Source organism: Aureococcus anophagefferens (assembly GCF_000186865.1).
Source record: "Aureococcus anophagefferens unplaced genomic scaffold AURANscaffold_41, whole genome shotgun sequence".
NCBI classification, from domain to species: Eukaryota; class Pelagophyceae; order Pelagomonadales; family Pelagomonadaceae; genus Aureococcus; species Aureococcus anophagefferens.
In genome coordinates, this window is record NW_008705598.1 from 93,236 (window position 1) to 106,246 (window position 13,011).

General features: G+C 51.9%; 1 protein-coding gene across 1 annotated transcript in view; it reads right to left on the reverse strand.

Annotated features, from left to right (window-relative positions):
• Positions 1-13,011, reverse strand: part of AURANDRAFT_72615 (hypothetical protein) — a gene marked incomplete at both ends in the record, with an annotated part of 27,241 nt that overhangs the window by 3,640 nt on the left and 10,590 nt on the right. The window contains 3 exons of the mRNA XM_009043071.1: positions 89-93; positions 6,598-6,655; positions 8,302-8,347. Coding sequence (XP_009041319.1) covers positions 89-93; positions 6,598-6,655; positions 8,302-8,347 — 109 coding nt within the window. The remainder of the gene's footprint in view (positions 1-88; positions 94-6,597; positions 6,656-8,301; positions 8,348-13,011) is intronic.

Consider the following 13,011-nt stretch of genomic DNA (forward strand, 5'->3'; position numbering starts at 1 on the left):
TCCTTCACTGAGTGCAGACACTTGAAGCGATTGCCAGAATCTGCAGGCCCGGGAGCGTCTTGTAGGATTCCGGCTAAAATCAACTTACAGCGCCTGGATATGTTCATTTTATATCACTATTAGACAACCTAGGGTCCTGGCTACATTTCATCCCTACCTGAGATTGCTGCTGCCCTCAGTAACTCAACTCCAAATCCAAATGCACGCGTACATCACTGTGGTAGGGCCGGTGGCTATCTAAGCATGATCATAGTCCCTGATCCACTCTGAGAACGCAAATACGAACTCCTCGAAATCAATCACGCCGTTCTGATCCCAGTCCAGTTCCTTCCAACGGTCCTCATTGAGGAAAACATCAGAACCATCGCCCGCCATGCCCTGGGCTTGCATCAGCTCAACGTTATTCCTCGAGATCGATCCTGTGCAATCCGTATCAAATAGAAGGTATGCGGCGACGATCCAGTGTACGAGATAATGGATGTCGTTTGATCGTCCAAGAAAGGCATCCTGGGCGGCGCCCTGATCGCTCGTGAGCGCAGCCTCGGATCTAGGCGTCAAGTGAGAGATCTTCAGGTGCTCAACCTAACGCGATGTCGAAAACTAAGTGCAGTATGTCTCTAGAAAGAATAGTGGCACTGTTGTTGCAGAGTGAGAGGGTCGTATGAGTCCACTAGCGTCTTGTCTATCTTGCCGAATGCTAATCAGCGTAGGTACGGCTCGTAGAAGATAAAGAAGGCTTAGGGTGACCAGGAATTCCTTCAGGCTAATTGCACCATCATGATCAACATCACACAGTTCGAATACTGATTTTAGATCCCTGGGCGAAACTTCGTGTCCTATTTCTAACTTGTCGATCATTTTTTGGAGCTCTCCCAGATCTAGTGACCTACAAGAAGACATTAAGTGCATCGCATACTCAGCTGTCACATACCCATCTTTATTGATGTCCAAAGAATCATATACAGCTTTGATACGTTTATAAGTCGCATTCAAAGAGCTAGCTTTCATAAGAATCTTCGAGAAGGTCACCGGAGAGCTTTGGGCGAGTTCGTCCCTTTTTAGTTTAAGCATTTGCACCACTTTCTTCCTTAAAGTGTTAGCTGCCATGGAATGAACTTCTCGCGCTTTCGCTGGCTTACATCCCATTGACGCTGACTTGCACCCCACTTAGCAGTTACTTTCTTTGGCCGCCAAGCCGACTTAGTGTGGCAAACGAGCCGAAGTTGAATTTCGTCGGTCCGTTTCCAAGGTGCAAGATCAACCTGACGACGGTCGGCAGGAGAGCGCTGAGCGCGTCTGATGCGGTTTCGCTAGTACTACCCGTAGCACCGCGAAAATGCGGAGATGCGGGTGTGCACCGCTAAGTCGAACCTCGGGAATCACATAGACGACACACCTGCGAAAACGAGACATCCTGGGGATTGCGTAGCAGCTCAAACGAGTGGCTTTAGGAACTGCAGTCGGCGACGTCGTCGCCCCCCGACCCGATTTTGATCCCGTTCGGGCGCACGGAGCATCAGGGATCGTTCATCATCGAGGCAGCGATGGTAAAATCTTCATTTCGAGCGCCAGTCCGCTGCATCGGCCGCGCGGCGTTCGGGCGTTTCGAAGCGGACCGTCGTCCGTCTCCCGGCCACGGCATTCCGGCGGGCAGTGCACCAAGCGACCGCCGCCGGCGAGCGCCGCCGCCGGCGCCGCCGCTGGAGGAGGCGCGCAGCGCCCCCCTGACCAAATTTACTCGGACCGACCACATTACCCGAAAAAGGACCAAATTTGGTTGAAAATCTAAAATTCTCTATTTATTAACTTATTATTGTCGCTGTTGGGGAATGTGCTTGGGGGAAGATGACATTGTGTTGCTACCGCCCCTTTCCACTCTTTCGGCTGCGAGCTCTCCGTCCATTGCGTCGTCCACATCAGATTCCCTGTTTTTGGGCTGTGAGATGCCCCTAGAGGCAGGGATAGATGCAAATTATTTCACCGAGGAGAGTTCGAGTCTAAGAAATACTCGCCAGCTCTTGGACGCAAATGATTCAATTCTTGAGCCTGGTCTATGGGCGACGGTAGCAGAGTTTGTGCGGCATGGCGGTGATAGCGGTGAAGTTCCCCTTCTCCTCGCGCGTGGTCTGATAGGATATCCGCAGATGGCTCGTTTGCTTGTTCACTGGCTTGGGATTGCGGGTGTCTCCCAGGTCGAAGTCGAAGCCATCACGTGGGATGCAGTAGAAAAAGAGCTCAAAAGGCGACTTGATGTTTGCTCGCTTGATGATTCCACAGTGCAGTGGCTTGTATCGCGGCCGAAGTTCCTAGATACCCTGCTTGAAAAGCGACAGGGTCGGTGCTTGGTCGTCGACCTGTACTCTGATACGTCCAGACAAGGTGATGGCAGTCAGAGTGATCTCCTTTGCCACTGTCTGCGAGAAATAGCTGCTCGCGGTCATATCTCTGAACTACTGGAACTTGACAGAATTTGCTTGTGCGACGACTGGTACCTGTTTAAGGCAGGACTACTTAGCTCTGTGATGCGCGCTGCAAAGCCAAATCGTAGTTGTGCCTCGTCAGTTGAAACACTGGTAACTGATATACTTCGGTGTTGCGGTGCGCGCTTAGAGGCACAGTGCTATGCAAATCGTGTCCTCGAGACTATTGAGTGTGCAGCTGGTACGAAAGATCCTCTCCTATGGCGCTATGCGCTCCAAGATAAGCGCCTCGTGATCAAACCCCCACTACTCCGGCTTTTACATGGGCCTCTCCGGGCTCCGTGCGCGAATGCACTCGGAGACTTGGTCCTGAGCCTTGCGCGCAATCCAACAGTGACCGCTCTCGATGCTGTGCGCACTGCATACAACGCCATGCCACATACGGCATACTTACGTGTGCCGCAGGTGGCTGCTGCCCTTTTTCAGCTTGCATTTGATCCGACTTTGGCCATACCCCACTCCATCGATGCTGCGGCAGATCTCATTGCCGCTGCGGTGAGCATACCATCCAAGACTGGTGATGGTCTAGGCCTCGCCAATACGAGTGATTGCATATGTGCCACGCATGCTGCAACAGCCGCGGTCATTGCTACAGCTGCAAAGACATGCCTTCACGAAACCCTTTCTACTTATGGCCACGCATCAACGGGGGACATCCTTCTTGCTGCCGCTTGCCGATGCGCTGCTGCACGTCATGGAATTCTTGTCTGGATTGCCAAACTCCTTGACGATCCATCATGGCTGCGCACGCGTCTTCGCTCATTCGCATCATCGGCGTTGTTGATTCTACGCACCGCCGCGCGTTCACCTCATGCCCAGCGGCGTGTCTTTAATGCGTATAAGCGCATCGTGGACGCCCCGCGCTACCTGGTCGCGCAGCTCAGGAACGCACGTGTATCAGAGCCGTACGACTCTAACGATGTGAGTAAGGCAGCCATTGTCGGCCTTGTTGATCTCGCTGCCGACTGGAGCTGCGCACCCGATATAGTGCACTTTGCCAAGGTGTCTGACTCCATCCACGGTACACTCCTCAAGCACTTTGTCCTCCGACTTGGGAAGAAGACTCGTCCACCATACTCGGTGGCATTTGCGACTGCTGCAGCGGATCTTCTTGGTTGTGAAAAAGCTAGGCATGTATGGCGTAGACTCGACACACTCCCGACAAATGAAATCGTTAACATCCGCAGTCTCGCTTCAGGCATCGCGTCGCGCCTACAAGATATTCCAGATGATGGCACACGTGCCTACCTCACACGCCTGGGAACCGCGTCGGGCCAAATTGCTGTCGCATTGCCAAAATTTATATCGACTGTGGATTCCTTCCAGTCATCACTGATGCCAGAGTCTAAGGAAAGCGGTAGTTCACTAATCGACACAGAGCCATTCACTTTCTCGCGAACTCAGCTGAATGATACCAATCCACCAGAAGTGCGAGCTGGGAAGCGCCGCGCATCGGACCACACACCGCAGTGTGTAGAAAAGAGGTATCGGGCTGCCGAACCCTGATAGATGTATTTTTCTCTGGATAGATCGAGCCAACTAGACGAGGGTCCTAGTCCTGTGGTTGCCAGTGTCTGTGTCCTTATTCCTGCGCCCCTGTAGGCGCCTCTAATCATAAGGTGGCCAAGGTGTAGCCTCTATCTGTCGGGGGCGCCGTAGGGCAAAGGGGGGCGGCGACGACGACGGCGGTTTTATCAGGACATCGAGAGCCCAAGGCCAGCCTGGTAAATTCGAAGTTGAAGAACGGCCGACCACCAAGCATGTATAGTGCTCCAGGTCCGATTGGCAAAATCAAAGCACGGAAAGTACATGTCAGATAGATAGCACTCGCGAAATCTGATCCCAAGGCCATCATCTCGCTAATTGACATCTTCACGCCAGGTACCCGCGAAGAGAGTGGGCCTACTTTTGGGTCCGCCTGTTTTTCTAGGAGTGTAGCGACCCGGCTCTGTTGTCTCAACAAGGCCCTCACGGCCGGAGGTCGGATTGGGCTGGTACCGGGAATGGGAAAACTGATCCTCGACACCGAACGACTTCACCTCAGCACGCCCGATACCAAGTATTGAAGAGCACTTGGGTTTGAGGAGTCCCTCGGTGACTAGTTGTTCTTGTCGACGATCGTGCTCATTTCCTGAAGGGAGCGGTGTGTAGAAACGGTAGTGCGAGTTGCGGATCGTAATTTCGCCAGACTTGATGAGCTCTGCAGATGGTCGATCGCTGAGATAGCGCGCTTGAAGTCGCTGTCCCCGCACTTTATCAGGGTCAAACTTTCCAGAAACTACATCAAAGCCATTGTAATTGCACTTGTCTTGCAAGAACCCCCGCCGTTTCACAAGGTGGTCAGCCGCCACTTTCGCCTTTACTCGTTCTGCTTCTTTGCGCTGGGCGTGTTGATTGATCGCATTCGCATTTCTTCGGTTGAATCCCTTTTTGAAACGAGTGGTACAAACTCCTTGCATCGCCTGCTCCATTCGAGCGAACCCGCCAGGACCGTCAATGTGCGTTAAGTTGAGACTGTGGTGCGCCGCCTCAAAGTTAACTCGCTTGCCGAAGCGTAGAGCTCCGCCGCCGCGGGTCTCCGGTGGGATGGTCATTCGATGTAACGCGACCCAGAAGGTATGTTTAGGGATGTTGAAAGATATAAAAATCGAATTAGGATACCCTTATTATTGCGCAGGAGTGTGGCTCAGGCTGAGGTGGCTGCGCCATCCAAGCGCGGGCTAGGGTCGCGGTCGACTCCCCCCTGAATGTCCGTTTAATTCAGGGCTGGCGTCTTCGGCCCCGGCGCCTGGCCGGACGTGTCCCAGGTGATAAACGGCGACTTAGTTAGTCGTTCAACATGAAGATTTTGTTGAACTTCAATAGTCAAGTTGAAGCTACAAACCCCTGGAACTGGAAGAAACCAGTGCAGAGTGCTGCTTGGCGCCCGCCAGTCACAGCCGCAATGACACCGAAGCGCCACTGGCGCCGCCTCGTCCGAAAATCGGCCATTGTGGCCGATTTTTAGAAAAAAAATCTCCGGTAACCGTCAAAATTCGTACTGCGCGTGCGGCCGCACGCGTCCGTAGGCGCACTAGGACGCCCAAAAACCCTCGCCCCGCCCCAAAAATCTAGTCTAGTTAGTCGGCAGGCCTGTCGGCATGCTGTCTACTCTATAGGCCTAGCTAAAATAATTGCCCTTTGCCTCATATCTAGGCAACGTGCAACGCCATCTAATGGAGCCTCCGAGCCTTCTAGAAATGCTAGATAGTATGCGGAAAAGGCTAAAGCGAAGAAACGTCTTACTTGACGAGGTGCGGAAAGCCTATCTCAAGGACGTTGTTGTCGTGCGCGATCTGCTCACTCGTCGTGAAGAAGGCGATAAGATGGCATCCTCTCTCAACTTGCGTCCAACTCTAGCATTGTATGCACCATCAGAATGCACATTTCGAGTGGCTCACGGCGGACGCTTTGATGATTACGGCGGACATATTGAAGTTATTCATCGTGAATCAAGGCGCGTCTCAGAGCTTTCGAAACGAATCGAGGAGCTTCTTGAAATAGAGCAAGAATCAAGGTTCAAAGCAGCCAAGCTCGAAGTGCAAGCGCAACAAGACCGAGCCGCACTCAATAACCAACGAAATCACAATCGTGATGAGCGCGAACAACTTTGTACGGAAATATCAATGCTCAAAGACCGCTTAGACCGCCTTGATGAGACGGCCCTTGACACTGCACAACGTACAATTAATGGCTTACAGCATCAGCTAGAACATGCAGAAACTCGAATTAAGGAACTAGTCCCATTGGTTGGTGATAGTGCCCGTAGTCAACAAGAGGCAGGTCAGGCCGGACTTTTGATTGCCGGCAAGGACCACCGCATTTCTGAACTTGAAAAGGGCCTCTTGACAGCCAAGCGTGATTTGACTCTTGAGCTCGAACGATATAACGATCTTGAGAAGAAATTAAGTGAAGAGTGTGCTGGATCAAATATTTTGCGGCGCAAGAATGAAGACATACAGATGGAAATCCGGGATGCCAAAGTTCAGATCAATGCCACACAAAGCTCTCTAGATGACAGTCGAAGATCCGAAGCCGAGCTCAATCAGAAATTGAGCGACTTGCAAGTCGAATATACGGAAGCCGTCCAGCGTGAGGAAGCAGAACAAGAAGAGCTGCAGCTGCAGTTGGAAAACCTTAGGGAAGAAACACGCCTGTCTAAACATAAAATGGAGGAAATAAAAAGCAAGTCAATGAAATCCGAGTTGGCACAACATGAAGCACTTACGAGGGCCTGCGCAGAGGTGGAGCAGAATTTGATGATAAAGCATCAGCATGAGATGCTCCAGCTAAAAGATGACGCGGCACGGAATGATGAGAAGCTGATAAAACTCGATGCGAAGTTGAAACTAGAGCAAGAGAAACGTGCTATGCTTGACGTGGAGCTTAAAGGGCTGCGAGTCGAAGAGCAAGAGCACGTGCAGTCTACAGCAAATCTGCATAACGAGATTGGCGCGAAGCTTGATGAGATTCTCACATTGCTCGGTCTTCCAGTTTGTCCAAACGTCGATAATAAAGATATCAGTGGCGATCTAGAAGTTGTTCAAAGCTACATGGTGGAGTGTCTGGCCACCGTGGATAGCCTCCGGGAGGAAAAGGATGCGCTTTTGGCCCACTTGGATCAATACAAAGCCAAGTCTGACGCGGCTTCGAGCAGTGCAAGATTAGCCTCACTCATTTCGTCGAAGGACACAAAAAAAAGTTTCTCAAACGAACAGCTTATTCAAATGCTGCAGGAGAATGCAGATGGGCTTTCACAACTGCAAACTGAACTCGACATCTCTAATGCTGACCGCGACCGAATTGAGACAGAGTCGAAGCTTGTGTCAGACGCTCTGGAAGCGACACAACACGAGCTACGAGCACTTCTTTCCCAAGACATAGAGGCTCGGTGCAGTAAAGCCATCGCGCAGTTTGACTTGAGTGCCGAACTCTCTTCTGAATTGGATCGTGCGCGTACAACTTCGCAGAGGTGCATTGACATCAAAGCAAAACTCACGGAGCTTGGACTGCGATCTACCATGCTTGAAGGGAGATTCCCCCAAGTTTCAGGTAGCAGTCCGGCTCCTCATCAATCAGAAGTGCGTGAAAATCAAAGGTACCAGGAGCACTCACAACGTGCAACGTTGAAGGACACAGAGGAATTGAAGACTCCAGCAGAAACTTTTGACTTTCAAGGTCGCGAATTGCGCACTCACTTGGTCTCTGCCACCTCCATGTATATGGAGGCACTCCAGCAGCTGCGTGAATTGGAGAGTTCAGAATCAGAATTTTTGGAAACATCGCTCGACACACTTGGTAGCCTTGACACGGACGAAATGGCAACTCGCCTTGTCGAAATCTCCTCCAAATTTTCTATTTCTTTTGATAACGTGGCTACTGAACTGAGATCGCTGCGCAATTTGTCTGATCAGCTACCAGCCAACTTCTCTTACAGTGAAATGCAGTCCAAAGTTACTATGCTAGAACAGGCTGCAAAGGAAGCGGGAGAAAGTGATTCTGGGAAGAAGGGCGGAAGGGAAGAGGAACTACAACGGCTAAAGCAGCGCAACACGTCGCAACAAAACTTCATCATGGAGCTCCAGGAAGAAGTAGCCACGATGAAAGGACTCATGTTTGCAGCGGATGAAATTAAGCGGCAGTATAGCGAGCTCGAGGACAAATATAGATTGCTTGAGAATGAGTTCACTGAGAAAGCTGAAAATGAAGTGAATTCACGCAAGGCTAAAGAGCGCATAGAGCTGCAACTAACGCTGGCTCACGCTGACATATCGACGCTTACTCGTGATAAAGAGTCACTTATAGTTTCATTGAAGAGTAATGAAGACCTAATATCAAAGTTGGAGTTGAAGCTAATGCAGACACAGCGAGTATATGAAGATGTTGTGCAACACGAAAAAAATAGATTGGAGACAAATAGGGATGTTGGCACCCAGTTTAGTCCGTTGCTTGTGGATGCTAGTGCACAGACATCTTTCAAAACACCTGGAATGACATTGCGCCAAATAAATATATTTGCTCACGTTCCTCATCGCAAATGGGGACCGGGGTTGGTTACTCCTGCTATTATTGACCACAAGTCCTTGGAAACTCTAGAATTGCCATTGTCGTACCACAGGCCCACAACATCTGGGAGTCAAGGGATTTCCCAAAACACCAGCAACACCACCATAGGATGTCACGCAGGGAGCTCTCCGAAGTTTTCACCGCTCCCTTCGGTATGAATAATGGGGCAGTGAAGCTGGGCGCTCTCTAGACCCCTCTTTGGTCGGCTAGGTACTGTTGGTGGACCTTTCTGCAACGGCCGACAGGTGTTTCGTAAGCTCTAGTCAAACGGCCAGTGTTTGTAGCGCTTACTAGCGCTCTAGCATCGCACCCCATTTTGTTTACTGCGCGGACGCGGCCGTCCCTAGGGAGCCCCTATAGGCAGGTTCGGATCTCGAATACCTCACACTGCAGTGGCCAGATGGCTTGCATTTACGGCAGTACAATATGTTTCCTTTCACACTGCAGTGGGCCAGATGGCTTGCGTTTACGGCAGTACAAAATGTTTCCGGTAACGAGTCAGTGAGTTTAGACCATATGGGTATACCGCCAGAGGGCGGCTCCGCCCACCTGACTTCGGATTCGTCTCGGACATTTCAAACTTCCCGCGCGCCCAGACACGTTCTTGCAGTCGGGTTTCTCGCAGTAGGGCCGAAATCGAGAGCTCTCGCGGCCATCTCCGCGCTTGTGGTACTCGTTTGGACCCCTCCAGCTGTCAGATTTCGCCAAAAAAGACCGGTTTCACCCCCGGGTTTGTTAGAATCCGAGTATGCTAGTATTCAGCACCAGCATAGTATAGCATGAGCATGGCCAGTATAAGGCAGCTTGAGCATAGCCAGCATAGGCCAGTATGAGCGCCCCAGCATAGGGAGGGTATCATAGTCCCGAGTTAGGGTAGCATAGCCCAAGGAGCGGAATGTAGGCTCCCTAGGTAGCTGGCTTATCGCCAAGCGCACTTTGATTGTGCTTAATCACACTCGCGTTCTGACCACGATAGTCGCCGTTTATCAGGATTGTCCTGTAGTGGTCCGGAAGACGTCGGCTCGCAGTTTATAATTATTATTTTATACGGTCCAATCTTGGGACCAAGATTGGAGCGGTGGTTGCCTAGTACCGCCGTAAACGCAATATGATCGACGATATATGGCTACAGTATGATCGACGATATAAGCTGAAGATCGGGGTTAAGGTTAAAGCTACTCGCCTGGCGGCGCCGTGGTCTGGTGTCGCCAGGTTGTCTGACTGAATCGACTCGCTAATCACGGTGATGAACACTCATGATTTAACAAAGCGTGAATTCTGCGACGTGATTGGAACGCCAATTGTCGCTTTGCTGGATCCACCCTGCCTCGATCTTGCAATAATTCCAGAGATGGGTACTGACATCGTCGACAGTGACGTTGAGGATGATGGCATGTCAAGCGAGGAGAGGCGCTTGGATCAAAGTACTTCAACACTCTATGCCGAACTCATGGAGGTTGATGAAAGCCACGTGACAAGGTCGAGTCGTCCTAAGCTCAGAGATTGGTTGTTGGCTTTTTACTCCGAGCACAATCGTTGCAAGATAGATGAAATCGATACAATAATGGAGAGGTACAAGGGACGCGAGGCGAGCCTTGTTCGGAACCTAGAAAAAAAATACGCACCTCCGCGATACAAAGTCAGGAAAGCCCAGCGTTTATGTTGTAATAATTCCCGCCTCCTGACTTTGCGTCGATTTAGGAAGCACTCGACGAGACAGTTCTTCTGCCGCAGAACTCACCACGGGAGTCTGGGTCAAGCTTGCGTGCAACACAGGTGATGAACCATTTTTCCTACCTCCTTGACCCGCTCCTCTCCACCGCCACGCGCCGGAATCGAGAATAGCACCATATCCCGCCGTTCCAAAGAGTCATGCGAGCCATTCGTTTTTCTTGAAGCGTCGCGTGGATACCATGAACAGCGCAGAACCAACAAGGCACCTCCAACCCCTCAAAGTCTGTATTTTTTTCGATATTAGCCTGAGCTAGAATCATCGACCACACTCGCAAATATCACGATTTTCTTCTTCGCAAAAGAATCAGCTATTTCAGAGCAATGCAGGATAAAATGCCAGCCCTGTGTGCCCTGGATTTTGCCGAAATTATTGTTGTATCCATCGCCGCTCGCTGTAGATAAAAGAAGGACACTACTAGAGATACAGGCCATCTGCACTGCCAACTTCAAGCTAGTCGTGACCCCTAACTTGAGGCGTGGGCGGCGCCTCTGGTCCCGCCGCGGCCGGGCCGCAGGCGTGAGCGGTGGTGGTGACTCGCGCGATATCGGGGGTCCCTTTTGAAGGGCAAGCGCCGGTGTTGTTGAAGTGCAAGGTTAGGGGTTGAAGCGGCGTTAAACATGTCCCGCCGGCGGGATATGCTCTGCACCAGCACCAGAACCTCTGGCTCGTCGACCTCGTCATCGACCCGGCGTCCTACGACGCGCACGCGGCCCCGGCGCTGCCCGTCGCCTGCGACGACACGGCCGGCGCCCACGGCGACGCGGAAGGCGCAGCCGACGTCCGGCACGACCTGCCCGCGACGCACGAGGCCAGCGACGGCACCGTGACGCGGGACGCGGCCGGGGGAGCGCCCGCCGCGCCCGCGGCGCCCACGCCCGAGACCAAAACACCCAGTGTGCCACCTCCTACGCAGGAACCTGAGGAAGATTCTCCGACTCGAGTCCTGTATCTGCCCTACTGCCGTATCTTCCCTCTGCAGGTTCCTATCTTTATATATTTGGATTTCAGTTCCCCGAAGTCCCCACTTCAGTATGCGGCTCTTCCTTCCTTTTCCCAATTTCCCTCTCTTTCCCCCTTTCTATTCCACGTTAGGACAGTATAGGGCGACCCTCTCCTGTTGGGAATCAGGGCTGCCTAGCAGCCCCCATCTCTCTCTTCCATTTTCCGTCTAGGTCAGGGACACTGCCATTTGCCCTCAAGATATGTTCATAATCTAAGGCCACACTGGCATGGCCGGCAAGTACGTTCTAGCCCCCACCTTAACTGCCCTTGGCCTGCTATGCTAAGCCCCCGGGGGTGGGACAACAGAGCCAGAGACGTCGCTTCGATGGTGCAAGGCGGCCTTCTTTGCGCCGCGAGGACCCGGGATAATCAGGCTCGGGGGTAATATCGACGACGGCAATTGTCGTATCATCTTTGAAGGGCCGCTCGCGGACGCCGTTTTGTTTGGCACACTCAAGACGAACACACTTGAGGAGGGTAGACGCACACTTCTGAGGATCTTGATCGTGCATGAAAGCGAGCTTCGCGACTGTCTTGAGATTTAGTGTCTCCCAGAGGCCATCCGATGCAAGAACAAATCTTCTCACGTCGCCTATGCAAATTCAAGCTGGTGGGTGGAATTTCCTGGTTTCTACACGGGCTTGGGCCACGCTTGACAACGCGACGAACAACTTCAGGCTGGGGGATGAGCGCCCGAGAAGAATCCCAATCACCAATGGACCGGGTCACACAAGTTGATGCGCCATGGACGACACTCTTGCCTGGAAGCTGAAACCACCGCGCATGCAGGGCAAGAGCACCAGGCTCACCCTTATTTGATCTACGCGGACCTAGGTGGCTTGGAGCCCGCTCCAACGAAGATGATTTTGAATGCGTTCTCGACGCAAAGACGCGGCCATAAGTCGCGTCGAGCCTAAAAGCTATTGTGCTCTGTGTCAGGTATGGTATCTTGTGCAGCGGGGAGCGCCCCTGGGAAATCCGATTGAAAGCCGAAACTTCACACATTCCACACTGCCGTAGCTTTTTCTCGTATGCAAAGGAACGTCTTGTTAATTCTCCAAACTGACTAGGGTCTTCGCGAGGGTTCATATTTACCAAAAGCTCGCGCGCGCGCCACTGGTGTTGGATCCGATCGATCTCTGCAGCATTCGAGCCTAAAGGTGTTGCTCTCATGAGATTGACGTTGGATGACCATTTTTGATCAAGATGCAGGGTAGCTACAGTTATGTGCAGATGTCATGTATGTGACATTTGCAGCAGAGGCAGTCATCTGAGAGAGACGGACCGATTGATATCGCGTTGGGAAGTGTTCGGACACGGGAAGAGAAGCACGTCAATCTCCATTATTTGAGAATCGCCGACCCACGCCAACGTGACGTAGAAGTCATCGCCGTCCACATGGTCAATGATCATTATGCTTGCAGTGGTTCCTGATGACAGAGATTGGGGACCCAGTGTCTCATCAAGCTTCCAGAATCTTTCCTCAATATCCTCCTCATCTATCCAACAGTGCGAGGAGCACTTGCGGGCCACGAATTTCCCCCCATGACCATCAAAGACGCCGAACATGGTTTTCTGAGGCCTACAGAGCACAGAGATCCTCGTCATGATACCACAAGAAGACACGTGTAAGCGCCGGCGCTCGATCTGAAAAAAATCTTCTTCCTTCGTCAGATACATCTCCACTCC